The sequence below is a fragment of the Acipenser ruthenus genome, chromosome 26 (assembly GCF_902713425.1).
Source record: "Acipenser ruthenus chromosome 26, fAciRut3.2 maternal haplotype, whole genome shotgun sequence".
NCBI lineage: Eukaryota > Metazoa > Chordata > Actinopteri > Acipenseriformes > Acipenseridae > Acipenser > Acipenser ruthenus.
The window spans coordinates 16,105,322-16,127,403 of NC_081214.1; the positions used below are offsets into that span (position 1 = coordinate 16,105,322).

Sequence of the window (22,082 nt, forward strand, 5' to 3'; positions counted from 1 at the left end):
GCAAGATTCTTTAGCACTGAGGTACTTCAGTCGCATTGCAAATTAGAACTCACATTTACTGGTTCTTACTGGTTAACATATTGGAATGTAAAATACCAGGACGCCTGTTTCCTTACCTTTCTATCAGAGCACCCTTAACCAGAAACCACACTTTATTGACCGTCCAATTTGTTTACATTCTCTAAATGTAGTTTTGTCTGCAGATTGACAAGTTTCAACTGAGCTACAGTAAAGCACTGCACCTTTAAGTGTAGAACACAATAACTATACTGCAGGGCTCCAAGTTAACGCCGGAATGCCCCTCAAAATGTATGTCTATTCACGGCTATTATGGCCGCAGTGTCCTTTCAGCTACAGCAGCTAGAGACGCCTGTATTAGGAAGTGTTTGCATCCAAACAGTAACATGATGATGTGATTTGCGTGGTTAAGTAGCATCAGCGGGGAAAAAAACAACAACAAACAACGAACGAACATGACCGTAATAATGCTATCTCAGAAAAGAGTCCAGTAAAAAAGAGAAAAAAAGCTTTGCACAATTTCAGGTCAGTAGTTTAGAAATGTTTACGATACTTGCAAGTGGTTTTCTTTTCAGGTTTTAAAAAAACATTATTATCATTATTTGTGCATCTTATGATAACTGTACGTTTTTGTTTCAGTTCATCCATAAATGCAACACAGCGACTATGCCTTCGAAGCGAGGCTTTCTGCTATGTAAACATGCAAATGTACCAAAATAACTCATTGAAAGAACTGAGGACCTAGGCTGTGTTTGGTTTGGCTGGTTCTCTGGTGCTTATGACGCTAGCTCACAGGTAGCTTATTCAGTGAGCTGAACATTCAGTTGGAAATAGAGAATGCATTATATTGTATTGGAAGGTTGTTTCCTTGATAGACAACTAGCTTGGTGGCACACAGCAAGCCCTCATTGGAGGAATCCCTCCAGCCTGCCTTCTGATGCGGAAGGCCACTGGAAACCAGTCAGGGTTTGGTATGCAGTCTGCTTTTTGTTCTGGATACAGTATTTAATGACAATAATAAAAATGCCACACTCAAGCAACAGTGTTCTTAGAATGAGTTGGCTTGGTGAGGTGATCTGTCTTAACTACATGTATGATGTAAATTCTTGGATTTAAGTCAAGACTTAGCTATTATGTGGTTTAGTGTAACATGACGCCTCTTCAGAAGCTGCCACTAAAAGATATATTTAACCTTTAGCGTTATTTTGACGTCACCTGATGATATTACCTCATATGAGTGACTGCAGACCGAAGTCCTCAGTTTATCTACAGGCGAGTTGTGTGCTGTGCCATGAACAACAGTACAAGCTTCCCTACACTCCAAACATACAGTGTTGCTTCATAACCACTCCCTGTTTTCTGACACTAATCAAGCCAATGTAGGTCATGCAATATCAAATAAACAGGGTGCACAGCATGAAACAGCTCTCTCACCTACGTATAATACATGTTATTTGGTTTTCAATTCTTATTTTGTTTGCATTTTTCTTTACGTTTGTATTTTTAAGTAGTCTAGGTTCAGCACAGTCAATAAAAGGTGTGTTTTTAGTCTGTTCTCTAGAAGAGCTTTAGACTAAATGTAAGAGAGTGAGACTATATAGTGTATTTATTGAGCTGTAGAACAAGGACAGAGATTTAAAGATACGTGATCTGTTGATAAAGTGATGAGAAGTGGTTATTATCTTCTTTTTTTCCAGTTTTTCTATTTATATCACCAGTGATGTAACAGCATTTTAGTCACATTTGAATTGCTTTAATTACATGCTGTACAGTAGCTGTCATTTAAAAGAAATCCTTTGCAGCTGTAATTACAGTAATCTATGCTTTACAGTGAGCTTGAATAAATGTGTTTCCCTTTAAATGATATATTTATTTTAAACATTTCACACGAATAGGTAATGACACTGAGGGATATACTGGTGGTGCCTGTATGTCTGTACATTTGTCCAATAGGGATTTGGTCGAAAGCTAAAATCAATGACAAATGATACAGGTGTGTAGAAGGGCTGGCCCTTGTAAAAGTTGGCCATGGTACTTCTGCATGTTATTTTTGCAGTTTTGCCATTCCATTCCCATGGTTATAGTATGCATTTACCATAGATGTTTATTAACATGCTTTACTATACCTCACTATTCTTTACAATGTTTACCTATTCTTTACCATGCATTCACTGTGCTTTACACTTTGCTATGCTTTTGCTATGGCACATTTAATGCTGATTAGACATATTGTACTCCACTCACTGTTTAAATGTGTATAACAGCAGTTTCCATAAAGCTGTCTCTATAAACTCGGATTGTTTAAGTTATGCCTGCATTGGTGTGTCTCACTCACTGTGAACCAGAGAACCAGAAACTCACCCCCTCCAGCATACTGATGCAACGTGAAATCCGTGTACCTGCATTGCTCCCGCTAGCCAGGCACATTTCCACTGGCTTTGGTGTGAAGTGTCTCAACAGGCTTCACCTTGCAGGGTATATGTGCGTTCACAAGTGCTTCCACTCAGGATAAAAAGACTAAAAAAAGCAAACAACAAGCATTGTTATTATATTATTAGATGTACAACCACCTTTCTTCCAGCTCCAACATGGAAGTACCCTGTGTCTTTGTACAGACATCTCTGTAAGTCAGCACACCTGACACATCCACATGACATGCTGTAGCCGACAGTAAGTGAGGTCTTTAGTCTACATTAGATTCCACAATACAAATTTACATTTACATACGGTTATTCCATCCATCTGGGTTTCCATTGCTTGCCCCTATTCTGTTTTAACCCACTGCCACCCCCCCACCCAACCCTAACACATGAGATATGATATGAGTGTGCACAGATAAACCATTTTATATTACACTTGTATCATCCCAGCCCACTATTTAAAATAGAGAATGTTTATGTCTAGTAAGTAAATGTATCCAGTCTTTTTCTATCAGTGACAGTTTGATACTATTAAAACATTGATTTAATATTCAGGATGGCCAGTGGGAAGAATATTTTCCGAGATACATTTCCTTATGCAAACTCCCCCCCCCCCCCCACCCTCCAACCCCCCCCCCGAGTTCTGTTTCTAAACTCTTGTGTTTGTATGTTCCTGTCAGCTCCTCTGCCATAGTGTTTGAAGTGTATAGTTATAAAGCAAGCTCAGTTCCTATCTCATAGCAACCCACCGCACACTCATCAGCGGTGTGCACAGTGTTATCAGTTCTGAACAGTAATGACAGCCCCCGCTGGGGAGATGGAAATTGAAAGACGGTTCTATAATTAGTAACCTGCTACTCTATATTTAACCAAAACAGGAAGTTATCACTAGCAGTGTGTAGATCTACTATAAATATTATGAAGGACATGCACTCCATTTCACTTTTTTATTCAATAGTACAGCAGTCAAGCCTGTTTGTTTTGGTCACAGTATTTTGTTCCTATTTATTTTACCATACAGTAAAATATAATTGTAATAATTGCTCAAATGAGATATCATCTGTTAGTTAATAGCTGAGACTGCAGAGTCATAGTTTAATTATATGCAGGGGGGAATAAGAGAAACACCTGCAATATGTTGCACACACTTTAAAGTAATTCCTGGTCATTTCCCATGGAGGATGAAATTGTCCCCAGCCCACCCCAGATAACCAATCACCTGCTTCCCCTGTTAGTGTAGTACCAGATTTCTGTTGTAAAATGAAAAAGTGCGCATTTCAAACCTATGTAACTAATGGAAGTGCAAAATTGAGAAGTCATCAAAGTTGTTCTTATCTCAAAATTCCACGTATATAAATAGAAAATGGTGGGTTTGCAACCAAAAAAGCTAAATATGTAGGCCAATCACAGGTTAACATTGAGGGATATTTCAGACCTGTATGAGGCAGTCTTTATTTTGAAGGCTGTTTGTATTCGCTGTAAACTACTTATTTGTGAATATTCTTTTTTACATATGATAGTAACACAGTAAGACTTTGACGATATTAACTTACGACCGAAACCAGAGAAAAAAAGAACTGTGGGGAAAGGTTTCTTCAGTGTAATACAGGGATATTGTAATGGTTTCGGTTGATCTTTGTTGTGAGGGTAGCTGTTTACCTAGAGGTTCTGTAAGCTATCATTGTTGAGCGCGATTCTCATGGTATAACATACACTCCAATACAGGCTCTATTAAGGACTAGCCCTGCCCACCCTCTGTGTACCAGGATTCAGTACATGTTTGTAGTCATTGCATCCCTTTCTTTGGATATAACAGTGTCCCAGCTCTCCGGTTACAGCTGCCACTGTTCTATATATCCCTTCATTTACCACAGTATTTTTTCACTGTATTTTTGTAGTTTTCCCACGTTTTTCCCATAGTTATACTATGCATTTACCATAGTTTAGCCTGGTTTGCCATGTTATGCTTTAGCATATCTTGCTGTGTTAACAGTATTGTCATTGCAGACTGGACTTTGTTCCAAACCCCGATCGATGTAAGAATTGTGTTTCTAATAGTCCCTCTTTTTTTACCTTTCAGAAAAGTGTGAAGGAAGGCCTGCTCCTGAAGCAAACCAGCTCGTTTCAGCGATGGAAGAGAAGGTACTTCAAACTGCGAGGGAGGACTCTCTATTATGCCAAGGATTCCAAGGTAACGACTTGCATCAGAACACCAAAGAAATGTGTTAGAAAGGAAAAAGTTTTAACCCTAACCTTAACCCTAAAATTCCCAACATGGTAAAGCATGTAATCCTAAAGTTTAAACATAAGAAACAATAACATTTACGAACGAGAGAAGACCATTCCTCCTATCCATGTTCATCCGGTTCTTCGTAGCTGATTGATCTCAGAACTTCGTCAAGTTGGGCTGTAGCAGGGTGGAAGCCCTGCAGGGGTAAATAAGTGTAAGGTTGGCAGGGATGGGGTTGAGTCTGTCCCTGCCAGCAATCACAGGTGTGACCATTCCCCAATTAGGTAATTGAGTGCTAACTGGGGATGGCCACTTGTATATAAGAGAGACAGAATCCTTTGTTAGGTGAAGGGTACCTGTGAAAAGATTGTGAGCGATTGTGAGAGATTGTGAGAGATTGTACTAGTATTGTAGCTTTGTAGTGAAGGCTAATGCCCTGCCTACAAGTGTTTTGTCATTTTATTTTGAACCTTCATTTTGGCCCTCGTACTTTGTTTTTGTTAATTTTCTTTAAATAAATACGCACTTCAGTGCTTTAAATGCAGCTTTCTGTGTTTGAGTCTCTCCTGCCGGTAACCAGCCATGCCAGTGACGTTACCCTTTCACATTTTTCACATAACATGACTAGGTAGCCCATTCCATACCCTTCTGTGTAAAGTATTGGTTTAGGAAATTAAATGGAATCTGTCATGAGCACATTTTTTTCTGAAAGGGAAAAAATCACCAAGCACAATCCTAAAGCAAATAAGAAGCAACTGCAGACTATATACGAGCTCTTAAATTAAATTCCCAAACTTTATTTTTATTACTGATTTGGTGCGTTTTACCTATCTGGAAAAAAATATATTTATCCAACGATAATTTACAATAAATAGCCTAGTGTCTTTTGTATTATATTACAAAAAACAAACATGAAAAGTATTAAAAAATACAAAAAAAAAAAAAAACATGAAGTCTATTTATAGGTGTGACACACAAAATAAAGCCTATGCACAGTGTTTGTTTCCAGCGATTCCTTTATCTCAGATTCAAGCTAATCAAACACAAGCAGGATATAAACTGTGTGTGTCTTGAAAGCGAAACAGAATAGCATGAAGAAGAGTCGTTTGTACCGGTGACTCCAGCATAACAAAGTCCATTTTAGAGAACCGCACTGCACAGACAAACCAAGCAGGACTATGAAAAAAGAAGTGCTTGGATCTAGAACTGATACAGTTTAACACCAAGTGTACGGACAGGAATAATTTTAATGATTTTGTCTTCCTATTACTGTTTTCAGTCTTTGATATTCGATGAAGTGGATCTGTCAGATGCCAGTGTTGCAGAGACAAGCACAAAGAACATTAACAACAGTTTCACAGTAAGTAACAACTTGAATACATTGAGAAAGAACCCTGTGTGTGTATGTATATATATATATATATATATATATATATATATATATATATATATATATATATATATATATATAATGATCTGAGATCATTATATCTTTTAAAATTAATTTATATGTGTTTACTCTACGGTTTACTTTCATGTTTTATACAGCAGTGTGCACATTTATCAGAAAACCTCAAGATGTGCCATTTATGTCCTGTATATACCTATCTGCATGAAAACCTCAGGGTGTGATTTTCGGTCAGTAATCAGTGATATAGAAGTAATAGGTGTGAAAATATTATACCACTTTGTGCTTAAATTAGACATCTTAAACAACTTCTAAAAAGTCTCATGCATTTTACCATTGTGGCTATGTGTTCTCTTTCTCTTACTGTTTTAAATGAATGTGTGGCCGATTAAAGTCATTAATTGAATTAGACAATCACTAATTTGCCCATTCTGACAATCTTCCAAGATTTCCAGTTCCAGTGGTTTGATTTCATATGCACAGCAAAAGCAAAACTACAGAAGCAATGGGGTGTTTTAATACATGTGCACACGACTGTATATATTTGGATACAGTCAGTGTGAAGGTATTTTAATAAAGGTATATGATTTGTAATACAGTAACACATTGTTAAATGTATGTTGTCTGCATGGAATTCCATATGTGCAATCCCAGTATAGTGTGCTCAGTGTATGTAATAAATATCTCGAAATGGGAACTGCAATGTAACTGCACGTGGTTAATGTGCCTGTATTTTGAAGTGGATTCATAGGCTTAATAAAATATTCACCTGTTGGCCAGTGTCTTTTGTGACAGTGCTACTTTTAATATGTCCTATATTTTACCTGAGAAAGTGTATTCTTTCAAGCTCACAAAGTAGAAACCTCAAACTCACCTCAGATTAAAAACCAGGAACAATCCAATTAAGTTCTTCTTTTTTATTTGTAGACTTGCCTGCTTCACACTAAAAAGAAGCCTTTGGTATAAACCCTAGAGCTGTTCTTTTTCAGTTTAGCAAGATAGTTATGTAAGCAGGCTCTTTTGGAGAAGGGTCGATAAGAAGGGCTGCGTGTCTGAAACAGATTCCCTCCTTGTAACTCTCTCTCTCTCTCTCTCTCTCTCTCTCTCTCTCTCTCTCTCTATCTCTCTCTCTTTCTCTCTCTCTCTGTCTTCCCCCCTTTCTCTCTTTCTCTCTCTCTCTCTCTCTCTCTCTCTCTCTCTCTGTCTGCCCCCCCCCCCCCCCCCCCTCTCTCTCAGGTGATTACTCCATTTCGGAAGTTGATCCTCTGTGCAGAAAACAGAAAAGAAATGGAAGACTGGATCAGCACACTGAAATCTGTCCAGAAATGGGAGATTTATGAGGTAGGCACATTTAGACTGTATTCGTAATGAAACAAAGTGGATAATAAAATGTGGGATGGAATAGAGAGTGTTTACCTGTTTAAAGAAAGCTGTGGGTCCACCACTGTTAAGATCCTTATTATAAATGATGGATGACAAATCAATACTTGCTAAGGATCTTTCCAAGACAGCTTATCCTTTGCATAGATGTCATCCTTTACATAGAACATACAGCAAAAGTTTAAAAGTGTAAAAAACAACAACTAGTTCATATTCTTTGTTTTTGTGATTTAAAATAAGTTACTACATCATGTGTAGGGTGCCTCTTATTATACCAGAAATCACTTCAAACAGTTTGAGCTGCTCTGCCCTCTTAACTGCACACGTTTATTTTCAAGACATCTTTCTTAACAGAGACACCCTACACATGATGTATTGAAAATGAGACCATGCGCGTGTCTGTTCTCTAGTGCTAAAGCAGAGACATGTTTTCTCTTGCAGGCCAGCCAGTTTAACATGGAGCATTTCTCTGGGATGCATAACTGGTACGCCTGCTCTCACGCGCGCCCCACCTTCTGCAATGTCTGCCGGGAGGTTCTTTCTGGGGTCACCTCGCACGGACTCTCCTGTGAAGGTGCAGTATAGCAGCGTTCATTTTACTGTTTGTTTTTTTAACTAGCCTATCAGAGCAATATACACAGACTGCTAGCTTACTCCACTATTGCGTTTCGTTCATTCCCATCCCTCCGCCTCCCCCAGCTCCAGCCTTGTAGCTACCCCTTGGTCTGTTATGGGGCTTCGACCAGCAGGCCAGGTGGTGAACCCTCAAACCAAGCAGGTTTCAATTGTCCATTTCTCGATGTCATATAATCATCAATATATTCACGTTTGGTACACAGCTGTATTCTATAACTCTCTATAACTTTGTCTTATCTCAGAAACCATTTGAAATTTAAACTTCATATAAAAACATAAGAAAATGTACGAACAAGAAGAGACCATTTGGCCCATCTATGTTCATCTGGCTCTTAGTAGCTGATTGATCTTAGAACTTTGCCAAGTTGGAGCTTAAAGGATCCAAGTGATTCTGCATCAACAACATGACTAGGTAGCCCCTTCCCTACCCTCACCACTCTCTGTGTGAAGAAGTCTCCTTCCCTCTGTTCTAAGTCTAACTCCACTTAATTTCCACTTGTGTCCTCTGGTCCTGGTTTCTGTGCTGCGATTGAAGTATTGGTTAGAGTTAACTAGGTCTATTCCTTTTAAGAAATCATATCACTGACCTTGAAGTGTGGCAGTGATCTTAAACTTGTGTGGTTGCTATATCTATATCTATATATATATAGATATAGATATAGTTATGTCACATTTTTCCATTTATAGATGAGAAACACCACTTACATATTGTCCCCTCAATAAAATTACTAATATCTCTTTTAACGGATGTGTTTATAGTGTGCAAGTTTAAAGCCCACAAACGCTGTGCTGTGCGATCCACCAACAACTGCAAATGGACTACGCTGGCTTCCATAGGAAATGACATAATTGAAGATGAGGATGGAGTAAGTACAAGCCAGGTCATTTATGTTTTTCATGGATGACAAAATGATGAAACTACTCATCAAGTGAAATTAAAAGGCCCTCAATGCTCACCCAATGATCAATGGTGGTTGACGTCCAACTACAGTATCATCTTCTTGGAACCAGCAACAGTGAAAACTTTTTAAACAGGCCAGTCATTTATTTGAGTTTTCTTCTGTCCAAACTGCTCTGATTTACTCTGATTTAGTTCTTAATACTTATTGTTTTAAATCTAAATCAGATGTGCAAATGAGTGGAATCCAAACTTTCAGAGGGTTTAATAATTTACAGCACGTTGGTGGTTTAACAGTGGTTTGAGACGTTATTTAATATTGAAGATGGCCTTATATTGACATCAATAAGAGAATATCAGGATTGTAATAAAAGCCTCTATTTATGAGGTGGACAGGTTCAAAACCAGGTTTTACTGTTTTTGTTTTGAATGTAAATTGTTTCTCCAGTGCACATAAGAAAGCACACTGAATTCACAGTTTTGTTTTAATTATGGCTTCTGTTTTAAGTTTTTTATAATTTCATTTTTCAGTGCTTATTCTTAGCTATTTTCGAGATCCCCGAAATCTTTTTTTTTTTTTTTTCCAGGCTATTGCTTTTTATATACTGTATGAAATTATTGTTTTCGGTTACTTTCCAAAATGCTTGGTCAGTTTTTTCTGTCACCATATGTATTGTAACTCGACAGTACTTGCACACTTAAGTTGTACCTTCTTTCCTTTGCTGTCTTCCTCAACAAAATCCTTATGGTCACAGACACATTCTTCTGGGGGGTTTTGGATGTCTAGGCATTTTTTTTACATTTCGCCACAATTTTTCAATTTTGTTTTAATTGTAATATAGCTTTAAATCCCGCAACCAAGTTCCTAATTGTAATCTCGTTTTAAATCTCGCAAGCGGAGTCTCCAATAGAAATGTAGGAATTTGCTGCTACTCAGTTATGAATCCACACACCACCAAGAGTGAATCGTGCAGGTCACTTGGGGCCTTAAAATTAAATCTTGAACTACTAAAATACCTTACTAAAATACCCTCAGAGGAGTAATGAATCCCTTTTCAATGAGGAGACATCTTTCTTCATCCTAGATAATACCTCAATAAAAGACTTCTTCAAGCCTCTTTTTGACCAGCGCATCCAGCCAGATTTAGAAACGTCTCTGAAGAAGGATGTCAGTCGAGTTTGCTATGCAGCATTCCAACAGAGAGATGCAATCTGCTGGTCTAGAAGGAGTTGTTTCAGCTCATTATTTCTTGTTTTCATTTAATGCATTTAATAGCATTTTGGGCGAGGCACCAAAAACAGAAGACAAGTGATTCACCAGAAATATGTACTCTCTCTTGTCTACTAAACAGTGTCTGTTGTGGTTCAGATGAAAGCATAAGAACAGCTGGGTCAAGCATAATGTAACGGCATTGCGTAACTTTATTATTTCACCACGGTGCTTCAGTTATCAAACAAAATGCCCTGAACTTGTTTGCAATTCATGTCGGCACTCGCAGGCTAGTTGTTTCATCAATAAAGTGTTTTTTCACAACTGAGGATTTGGTAATAGCCAAACCCATTTCGCTTGTGGCATAAGCTAGAATCTCACTGTTAAAACACTGCACAACGTAGAGAGCCCTTAAAGAAACATTTTACTAGAAAATAGAACGAAAGATCAAGAAACACACATTTAAAAATGGAATGACTAATTACTATTAAAAGGGGTGAAAACAGTAAGAAATTACAATGATCCAACCCTGTGTGTTTCATGGATACTCAAAGCAGCACCACAGGATCACCTCATGCCATTTGATGCAGTGTACAGGGATCCTGTGAGACTCACTGTGGAAACATAAGAAAGCTTTAAAAGGGGGCAACCTCACCTATCCCCCGAATGGTTTATTGATTTATTGATTTATTTCTTTCTAATTCAGCCATTCAAACATTCAAGACATAAAGAGGTTAAAATATCAGAAACTAAAGCTGACAACCGCTCCAGCGAATGTCTTCAGTCGTGTTGTTTTGCTGGATGAGCTGCCCTTGCTGATTGGGGTTTGTGGTCATTTCTGTGCAGGTGGCCATGCCTCACCAGTGGCTTGAAGGGAATCTGCCGGTCAGTGCCAAGTGTGCCGTGTGTGACAAGACGTGTGGGAGCGTGAGGAGGCTGCAGGACTGCCGCTGTCTGTGGTGCAAAGCCATTGTGAGTACCCTAGAACAACCTTCAAATACACAAGGACATGGACAGAACGGTTGGGGGAGGGCTACATGTAGCCCATTCTACCATACTCAGAACCTCTGCTCATTACATGTTGTTGATATCCCTACATAGAAATGTACAAATACATGTGATCGATTTGTAATCCTGCCCACAGTGGTACCCCCAAATATTATCAATTTTCTACCAATGCTGATGTATAGGGATGTTAGGATTGAGACATCTTTTTTTCTTTTTAAACCGACATGAACATAACGTAGATCTTTTTATTTAACATCCTGTAATCAAAGAAACTACAAAAGGATATCGCAAAAGTCTACCGGAAGCCATAATAGTAGTACAGTATTTTATGTTAGATTTCGAAATGTCAAATTTTTCAATTTTTGTAAGTTTTTCGTTAAGTATATGCAAAACTACAAAGCGGTAGGTAATTCAATATGTTAACATAACATTATTCAGCAGGTTTCATTCGACTTTATGAAGCAAACTTTTGGCCATAGCTGTACATGTTATTGCTTGTCGTGACAGTTGAGGATGTGACAAAACAATCCAATCCAAAATAACATTTCACAACATCTACAACCATTTAGCTTCACCCCTTTAGCACTCATGGTGAATATTTTGATAACTAAAGTGTTGCTGGCATGTTGCTGCAGGTACACAGTGCCTGCAAGGAGCAGTTTGGAAAAAAGTGTCCCCTGGGCCCCTTCCGTGTGTCGATCATTCCTCCCACCGCCCTCAACAGCATCGACTCCGACGGTGAGTTATCGACATCGCAGCCTGCCTTTTTCAATCACACAGAGTGGGGAGGAAAAGCTTTCGCCTGTAATTAATCTCTGGTCTTTTTTTATTACAGAGATGGCCTTTTGCTAGCTCAGCTCCGGAAAGTCATTTCTCATCCCTTACATACTTTATGTTCTGAAAAGCTCAGTGGCATAGCAAGTACGAGAGAGAGAGAGAGAGAGAGAGAGAGAGAGAGAGAGAGAGAGAGAGAGAGAGAGAGAGAGAGAGAGAGAGAGAGAGCGAGAGAGAGAGAGAGAGAGAGGGAGAGGGATTGGATTGTAGAAAATAATTATCGCTGAGGAATCCTGATGGATGACCCCACATGTCAAAGCTGAGCTGGTTTCTAGCATTGGGAAGCAGCTTTAACAAGGCACTTCTATGTCCCTTTACATACATCTAAAGCCGCATACTGACAAAACTTTAGGTCAGGACATTCTTTAACTCAAATTATTGAGAGTTACAATCAGGGGACATAAGGAGATGCTAGTGTTTATATGTCACACATTGTTACATGTAGAGAGAACTGCTTAGCAAATCATGATAGAACTTGGTTATGGCATTCTTTAGCACAAACTACTGAGGAATCAGAATCTGGGGAGGAGCCAGCCTTACCTACATGATTCTACTTGAACATTCATTGGATTGAGGTCATGGTGATCATCTTTTTCATATTGCTGGCACTAATTGTGTTATTTACAGTGGTGGCAGAGTATGTCATGGCTTGAGTAATAATACTTCAGTCTGATTTAAAGCCATTTCCTAATGTCAGAAAGCTATCTGATGCATTCAATTTCTACTAAGTCTGCAAGACTAATGAATGGTACACAATCGCTGGCATTTCATTTAAAATTGAGTGACATCACTCTGGCAAGCTTAGAGGCTGCCTACTCAAATGGACAGAGGCATCTGCTGCACATTGCTTGTGTCGAATCCGAGGCATGAGGCAGCTGTCTGAATAACGAAACTGGACCTTTCTGCTAACGCAAGCGGATGCTTTCAAACGTGGCTGTGGCTACTGACATTAACACAAGTTGATAATCAAATTCCATCAGTATCGTACTGTTAATTCTCATGAGCAGATAGGGAAATATAATTGCCGTTCTAAGTTTGGGAATATGGCAAAGCCCTGCTGGTGTAAATGGCGTGTGTGTGGAAATGTAAGGTTGGCAGGGATGGGGTTAAATCTGTCTCTGCCAGCAATCACAGGTGTGTCCATTCCCCAATTAGGTAATTGGTGCTAATTGGGGAGTGGGCACATGTATAAGAAGGAAGCAGAATCTTTTGTTTAAGGGAGGAGTTTGGGGTGAGGGTGAGGGTGAGGGTGAGGGTGAGGGTGAGGGTGAGGGTGAGGGTGAGGGTGAGGGTGAGGGTGAGGGTGAGGGTGAGGGACATTTGTGCTTCATTTTACCCTTTAAAATGAGTTTCAGCAAACTGCCAAGACCGCAGATGAAATTAAGGACACAACTGATGTCGCCAACAGATGTCCCCAACATGTCTTTGTCTTTTCTGCTTTATAAGTCGTGTTTTCTTGTCAGGTTTCTGGAAGGCCACTTCCCCCTCTTGTTCCAGCCCCCTGCTCGTGTTAGTCAACTCTAAGAGTGGGGACAACCAGGGAGTGAAGTTTCTACGCAAGTTCAAGCAGCTTCTGAACCCGGCCCAGGTCTTTGACTTGATGAATGGAGGACCCCATCTCGGGTGAGCTGGGAATACCACGGCTTCTCCTTGTGAAATGTGTTGAAGCTTTAAAGAGGGGTCATCCACCATGGCTAGAAGGAATGGGTCAACCTGGAAAGGAAACCATAGACACACACAGGGCCTAGCCAGACAAACAGATGTTTGGTATTTATTTAGACAGCATGCAGTGTGTCTCGCATCTAATTACAGATTACAGAGTTTGCATTTAAACAGTGTTTAACTTCCTGGGTATACTGTTTAAAGATTCAAACGGTTGTTTGTTTTTTGGTTGTCACATGAACATTGCCCCTGTGTACAGGCTCTGCCAAGCTGTTCTAAATTCGGTAGAAAATGGGTGCATAAGACTGCAGAGGTTTAAATGTTTAAACGGTAAATAATTATACAAATCTTAAACAGCACAGTGTTTTAATAATCGTTTAACCGAAAATGTCCTGTTTTATCAGTATTTTCAGTATGTTGATCCATTCTTAACAATTGTATTTGAGTACAGTATGTAAAAATGGCAAATTTGAAATAGATACATAAAGATGGCAAAAAATACTAAATCAGATAGTTTAACCCTGTAATGTCCAAGCATTTTTTTAAAAAGAAAAGCTGTTTTATTTATGTAACTAGATTCCGTTTCTTGTACAAAACACACGTCCGACAACACATAATGTACTGCATATGAAAAACTCTGGCTTGTGAGGCTGGATTTAAAAAATGATAATATAAAAGGGTGGCTAAGCATTGAGATAAGAAATGGGCATTACAGGGTTTTAATGTGAACAATCGTTTACACAGAAGGTTTAAACAATATATCTGTTAAATGTAGATTTACAGCCTTATAGCTAGGGTTTCCCTGTTTTACAGTTTAAGGCTGTTCCAGAAATTTGCTACCTTCCGAATCTTGGTCTGCGGAGGGGATGGAAGTGTGGGCTGGGTGCTGTCTGAACTTGACAAACTAGGACTGCATAAGCAGGTAAGGCAGGGAACAAACCAGAACCTTACTTAACCGGTACTTAAACTGTCTTGAAAATAATTGTTAGATCACACTATGTATTACGAACACCTTAGAATGTGATGATTATAACAGTTCAACCATAGTCATCTGATTCACAAACATTCAGTTACATCTTATTCTGAAGTGTCGTCTCCTGCATGGAAACTGACCAAATATGTGGGTCATGTATGACAAAAATGATTATATAAATTATTGAATGTATATTTTCTGCTTTTCTTTATGTAGCTTACACTGTGTCTTATGGTATAAATGATGGTATAAAGTATCATTCAAATCATTGCTTTGGTATTTCATTTCAGCTTTGTCCAGACAAGTCGTGTGGTTAAAGTAATTCCACACAAAATATTAAACAACTTTTAGTTTTAGAATTTTATGAAGAATGATTAACTCAATAAAAGCGACCAAGCTTTGAAAATCACCCCCAAAACATGGACGTGCCCTCAGTGTGACTCTTGTAACGCCCTTGTGTCTCCACCGCAGTGCCAGCTGGGAGTGTTGCCACTTGGCACAGGAAATGACCTCGCCCGGGTGCTGGGCTGGGGGGGCCTGTGTGATGACGATACCCAGCTGCTACAGATCCTGGAGAAACTGGAACGCGCCACCACAAAAATGCTGGACAGGTAACTGTCTGTCACTGCACAACACAAGCCTGCACACACTTACCACTGTGTTTATATACAATGACTAGCCACCACAAGTACTGGGGCAAATTAATTTAGTTGTTATTTGTTACTTGTTTTTCACCACTCAGATCCTTTGCTTGTTAAATATCTTGGTATCCCTGAAAGATAATCTTGTTCTCTTTAAACATATGCATAACATTTTAGTGAGTAAGCTGTAAAGAAACATAAAGTCTTATTCATAACTTTATTTTGTAGGGACAAGAATGAAACCAAAACAGATATTGTTACATGAAAACACCTAAGTAACTTTATACATAGCAGGAAAAAAAGATATGAAACCCTGTATATAACTGCTGACAGAAAACATCAGGTTTACACACAGGTCTGGAAATAGTATAACAAGAACAGTGAAACACGTTGCAAAAGGTCTGTTTAAAATTTATGTTATGAACTATACCAGAGCTTAGAGGTTTGATGCAATTGGAAATGTCACACAAACAAAAATATATATAAAAAAAAAACAATAATATTGGTGGTATACTCATTCCTGCAGTTCAATGCAAGGGGATGAAATAGAAGACCGTTTATACAGCAGATAATGCTGTTTGGAGGATATCATTGCTTTAATGAAATCAGAGGTTTAAGATGGCTTTTTTGGATCATATTATGTGCTTTAAACCAATTTGCCATCACAATGTGAGCTTAGTGGACTGGTGGGATGATGAGCGGTGAAGCCTTCTTGGCTGACATTAGAATGTGTTTTCCTTCTTTTATCCCTGCGATACAGGTGGAGTATCCTGACATACGAGCTGCCATCAAAGCAGCCCCCTCCAGCCATTAAACAGGAGGAGAATGGAGACTCTGTTCTACAGGTACCTAGAGTACACAAGTAGAGAATCCAATTCAATGAGTGAACATGTCTTCTCAAAACAAAGAGCTTGGGACAATACCCAAGGGGTTGCTGGGGTTTGTGGTCAGGGGGTACCAGAAAGGAAAGCGCTGCTGACCTAATGAGTGATAGCAAGGCTTTGGCCAAAGAGAACAAGGGGTGGGTTAGTGTTTATGACAGATGGCAATGCAGTGAGCTTCATTATTATCAATGGGAATTTGGGGTTTGCTTATAGAGGAACTGTGTTGTTTGTAGCTCAGGGAGGACTGTGGGAGTTTGGGAAAGGACAAGTCTGCCCACTGGGGTGAGGGTGGGTTTGATATTTGTTTCTGTTGATAACTGCAAGTTCATGGTTCTAACATAGTGGAGATCCCTGGATGTATTGAGCAAGTTCTAAGACCTACCATGTACATCCAGTGATCCTTTTATAAAGTATATTATAGTTCTGAAGTATATTATAGTTATTTTGTTATAACTCATTATACAGTTCTCCCCCTTTATACTGCTGTAGTCTCAAACCATAGTTATAAGCTTGTTCATTTTGTGTTCTGCCTTATAATGAGAAAGTGCTAGTGTGGCATTATGGGGCAAATGTGAGCCATGACTATACAGCCTTACAACCTGTTTAGCTGTATAAAGGGCTGGCTTATAATGAGGGAGCACAGTGTAGTTTAAGAAATGATTTCAGCAGTGAACGCAGACCTTCAGTATAATGTTTTTTCAGGAATGCAGTTCTGTTCTGTACCAGCTCTACCAGTCCTCTTATTGGTCTCTCTTCAGGTTCAGATGACCCAGTACTCTGATTCCGTTGCTTTCCACCTGGCTAAGATTCTGGATTCGGACAAACACGCGGATGTCATTTCATCAGCCAAGTAAGACTTCTGTCATTCACTGCCTTTACAGTCAAGCAGATACTGGATGGTACTAGGCAGACTACAATGTTGATTTGAATGCTGTTTTGTCATTCTCATATGGATTTCCATGTAATATCCCTGTAATCAATGCAGTGCAGATGTAGAGCCGAATGGATACCATGTATTTCTAAATTTGCTTTAGTAGCAAATGCACAGTTAAGAAGAAATGTACATAATATGTACTGTTATATTTGCACTTCCAAACCAATATGTACTTACATAGGGGGGCTATTTTAATGATCTAACAATGGCAGATCTTAATACCCCCGCACATTTTACTCTTTATTAAACCTAAGCTGTTTTTGGCTGGGCTTATTGATCCATTTATTACCATCACTAAAAAACTATAAAAATACAACAAAATGAGGTCTTTGAAGAACCAGATTTAGAAATGTTAGGGGGACGGTATTTAGATTCACTACTGCTTAGATTATTAAAATATACCCCAGTATGTGGCTGAGATTCTTTTCAAAGATGCTGTTAGTAATAACCCTGAAGGGTTTGCCTTGTCGGTTATGTATACTCCTGTTAATTCCTGGTTTGTTTATGCTCCTGCCCCCCAGGTTCCTGTGCGGCACAGTCAATGAATTTGTGGCTGAGGTGGGGAAGGCTTATGAACGGGCCACAGAGAACAAGGAAGAGGCTGATACAATGGCCAAAAAGGCATGTACCACCAGGTCCATCCGAGCACCTGTAGACTGTAGTGGCTTATGTAATGACTCAACATACAGTACACTCACTTGTTAAGAATGTTGATAAGGGGTCTAATGTGGTTTAATTGTTTAAATATGTCATAAGAACATTTACAAACGAGAGGAGGCCATTCGGCCCACCTAAGTCAATTTCCAAGTTGCTGACTGATCTCAAGTTCGGTCTGAAAGGATCCAAGTGATTCTTCCTCAACAATGAGGTAACCCAATCCATACCCTCTTCACCCTGTGTGTAAAGAAGTGTCTCCTCCCTCTGTCCAAAGTCTATCTCCACTTAAAGTTCAACTGTGTCCTCTGGTCCTGGTTTCTAGATTTCCTGAATATGAATTCAACAGGGCATGTAATTACTTCATTGTGCCAGGGTGAATTGCATCAGAATTAACTAGCCACTCTGGGGGTTCCTGCCTAAACGGTTGAGACATGTCAAAGCTTTGCATTACTTTACTGGTGCTGTACCTGCTCTGTTGATAACAGAAAACTCCTCAGTTGACCCCAAACCTGAACGGCAGGAGGAGTGCCGGTCAGGATGTGAGGGGAATTTGCTCACAGTGGCTCATCAGGAAGGGTCCTGAGCGCAGCCTGTGTGCTGTCTCTCGCACTAAATATTCATTTATTTATTGAAGAAAGAAGTTCAAACTGCAGTCGCTAGTGCTGTAAGGGGAAGTGAGGTTAATGTATAGTGAAGCAATGTATTTCCTTAAGACACAATTGAGTATCACTGATTTAGCACATTGCTAACCCACACTATTGTTATAGCAGCTGTTGCAAACAGCAACTGGGATAAAGAGAAGGTTTTATGGCATTTGATACAGTTTTAGCATTCCATAATTTCACAATGATCATGTTATGTGGTGTTTTCTAAAAGCATAAAGGTAGCAGCACCATAATGTAAATACAAGTAAGAGGTGGACTCAATCCAAAAATGCAGCATCACTGTTCTACACCGATATTCAAACAGGCATGTCTTCTTAGACAAAAGCTTTCTGACTGTGTGCCACGTCTGGATCTCCTGAGTCTGGGAGCTGAACAGAGCCATTTACAAGGGCAGCTGTGTGTTTGGGTTGAATCCCTTCTATGAAGGGCCCCAGAGAAGCCATCCTGTAACCGTGCTGGTGTGTGTCCCTGTGCAGTGCGCATTGCTGAACGAGAAGCTGGACTCCCTAGTGAAAACCCTGAGTGAGGAGGCAGACGCAGTGCTGGTGCCCGCTGGCTCTCCGGTGACGCCCCCCACAGAGACCAGCCAGGGGGGCAATAAGGAGGAAGACACCCTGCCCAGGGTCTTCAAATCCAAGGACCAGCTCATGCTGAGAGCCAACAGCCTGAAGAAAGCCCTGAGGCAAATCATTGAACAAGCAGAGAAGGGTGAGTCTTATATCTTGTATGAGAAGGTTTAAGCATTGAAGCACTAAACAAATATCAAAATCTTAAATGATTTTGCTAAAGGGTTCAACCAAAAACTGTTTTATGGGGATTTTCACATTTATTAAACATTTCATCATTGTTAACTACTGTAATTGAATACTGTACAGTATGTGAAGGATTGTGCTTTTAGAGCTGTTAATAGCCAGGGGTGGGTTTTTGGGGTGTTTGGCGCATCAGGTATTAATCTGTAATTGTGCCGTTTCATTCCTCCACCATTATGAACTCCTACATACAATCTCAGATCAATCCAACAAGCCGTTCACAAGGATCACAAGCTCTCATACAGTAGAAACATCCAACGATCAAGAAAACGTATGAAATGAGACCGGGTAATGCCCAACAGTTCTCACACATCGGTAAAATGATGACTATGAACACTAATCAAGTCTACTTTTCAAAATGTGTGATTGTTTAAAAAGTGACTACTTTTACACAGAAGGTTTAACCATTTAATCTATGAAACAGAGGTACAGTACATCCTTATACAGGCATATAGCTGCAGTCCACTCAACATTACCTGGGAATCAAAACTGAAGTAACCAGATCCATCAGTTATTTGAAGAACGTCTTGCTGCCGTCCCACAAACAGTTGACCAGCAGCCTCTTCATGCTCTGACCTTGTGTTCTCTCTCAGTGGTTGATGAACAGAACAAACACACTCAGGTCTACCGGATGTCTTCCTCTTCCTCGATGTCGTTGAAGAAAGACAACAGCGAGGAGTTCAAAGAAAAGGAAGCCGATACTCTGCGTGAGTGCTGTATCCCTATTTTCTGCCTAAAAGAAATGTCTGACAGAAGTCTGTTAGTCTTGCCTAGCTTGCAACACAGAGGTTTTTATTTTTATTTTATTTCAAGTTTACCTGGCAGTTATTTTTCTTGAACTGATTTTTAGGAAGGATTGCGGCAAAAGACAGCATCCTAAAACAAAGTTCAGAAAACACGCAATTTACAAATCCCCTTTAGTCCAGTGATTGCATTTTAAAAGTGCCGTTTAAAAGTCAAACAAGCTATCACCATAAATCAGATGCAGCTTTTACATATTCCAGAACGCCTGACAGGGGTACCATTTGAACAAACAAATGAATTAGTTATGTCAGACTGTCCATTTAGTCAAAAGTATAGCTTCTCTTTTATTTCTCAATCGTCATTAACAATGAACATGATTTTAAACAGTCTGAAAGCAAAGGAGAAAGTATCAATGTGCTAATATTGTCTTAATCGAGCCAGCTTGGTCTTGTCTCGTCTCCACAGGTCGAGGGACAGTGAGCTCAACCACATCCTCAATCTTCTTGGAGAAGTCAGACAGCTTCAGCTCTGTTCACTTCACTGAGGATCCCAACTCCATGTAAGTCTCAATCTGAGGGAACACAAAGTAACTGTTTCAGGAACAGCAAAGGTCCAAACCGTAAAGTGGCTTCATGTTCTCTCAGCTTTAGAACGTGCATTTCTAAAGAGATGCAATAGCTGTGTTATATACTGATGTATTGCACAGGAAATGTTAGGTCACCAGGAAGCAGTTTTTTTTCTCTAACTGTACAGAAAGATTCCTTAGGATAACTAATGAAAATTCTTATTCCAAAAAACAGAAATAAATACAAACGGGCATTAGTAGATTTATCATAAGTTGTTTTTCCTAGGCTTGTATGCAGGTCCTCTGTATTGAAAGAAATTCAAGAAACACAAGTAGATGCACATCTCTTCAGTGATAATGCTTGTAACATACAGAATGACTAAATGATTTCTGAATCTGTTCCCAGACAATACACTGAGAAGTGTGTCATGAACAACTACTTTGGGATTGGACTGGATGCCAAAATCTCTTTGGAATTCAACAACAAGCGGGATGAGCACCCAAAGAAATGCAGGTATGGATTGACCCCGTGTTCCAGTTGTTCAGTTTTCCTGGTGTGGGATTCCCTGCTAAATATGGTGCCTCGCCGTTGCTAATGGTTTCTTCCTACCCTCTGTTTACTAATCGCTGATATTGACAAACAAACACATAAGTAAACTTTGATCTAAATTTTACAAAACACAGGTCTAAAGACTGCACTTCTCTACATTATCACTGAGCCCCAAGACAAATACCATATGCCATGGGTTTGTATCACCTATCCTGGGTTTAATATTATCGTGTCCCTGTTTTTGTCACCACAGCAGTCGTACGAAGAACATGATGTGGTACGGAGTGCTGGGGACCAAGGAGCTGCTTCAGAAAACATACAAGAACCTAGAGCAGCGTGTGCAGCTGGAGGTACATCATTCTCACCAGAGGGGGAGGGGTGGTGTGGGGATGCAGAAGCGAGCCATTGCATCTGAAATGAAAGGGTTGATTTGATCGACCTATAACCAAAGCCAAAGCTGCAGCCACCTGCATTGCATCAGCCACTTTCATTTATAGGTGATTCTGGGATAACCACATGTAGTTGGTTGATGCAATCCAAGGTGACCCCCAGTACAGGGTATAGGTTAATCAAATCAGTCCCTTACCCCTTACTCAATGCCTTCATCAGTGACGGTTTTTTACTCGACTTTATTTCTTATAGGTTTTATCTATGTCCTTAATTAAAAAAACCTGAGCTGCACTATCACCATCTGCATCTTATTTCCACCCAGTGTACAAGCTAATGCTGTAGCCACAGCACAGGTTGCAAGAATAAGGGCTTCAGTTTAAACCATATAGGAGAGTGCAGTTGTTGTATTGCTCAGAATAATGTAGTTTTTTAATGATGAGTGTCAAAGTTTATAGGTTTGACCAGCAAATGAATGATGCCTCCAGAGGTTAAAAACCTGCTGTGGTAACTGTTTTCAGACTACAGTGATTAGCAACAAATATTAAAAACAACCACAAGAGGAACAC

General features: G+C 39.6%; 1 protein-coding gene across 4 annotated transcripts in view; it reads left to right on the forward strand.

Moving 5' to 3' along the window:
• The window catches only part of LOC117430682 (diacylglycerol kinase delta-like), a 115,891-nt gene that overhangs the window by 77,905 nt on the left and 15,904 nt on the right, over nt 1-22,082 (forward strand). For all 4 annotated transcript variants that reach the window (XR_009308926.1, XM_059000612.1, XM_059000614.1 and 1 more), the window contains 18 exons: nt 4,519-4,629; nt 5,948-6,028; nt 7,313-7,417; nt 7,898-8,030; nt 8,852-8,958; nt 11,047-11,172; nt 11,844-11,946; nt 13,506-13,665; nt 14,518-14,626; nt 15,149-15,288; nt 16,079-16,163; nt 16,961-17,052; nt 17,658-17,757; nt 18,935-19,166; nt 19,861-19,974; nt 20,477-20,570; nt 20,983-21,090; nt 21,380-21,476. Coding sequence is in view for 3 of the 4 variants with exons in the window: in XM_059000612.1 (XP_058856595.1) it covers nt 4,519-4,629; nt 5,948-6,028; nt 7,313-7,417; nt 7,898-8,030; nt 8,852-8,958; nt 11,047-11,172; nt 11,844-11,946; nt 13,506-13,665; nt 14,518-14,626; nt 15,149-15,288; nt 16,079-16,163; nt 16,961-17,052; nt 17,658-17,757; nt 18,935-19,166; nt 19,861-19,974; nt 20,477-20,570; nt 20,983-21,090; nt 21,380-21,476 (2,097 nt within the window). In the remaining variant the exon portion in view is untranslated. The remainder of the gene's footprint in view (nt 1-4,518; nt 4,630-5,947; nt 6,029-7,312; nt 7,418-7,897; nt 8,031-8,851; nt 8,959-11,046; nt 11,173-11,843; nt 11,947-13,505; nt 13,666-14,517; nt 14,627-15,148; nt 15,289-16,078; nt 16,164-16,960; nt 17,053-17,657; nt 17,758-18,934; nt 19,167-19,860; nt 19,975-20,476; nt 20,571-20,982; nt 21,091-21,379; nt 21,477-22,082) is intronic.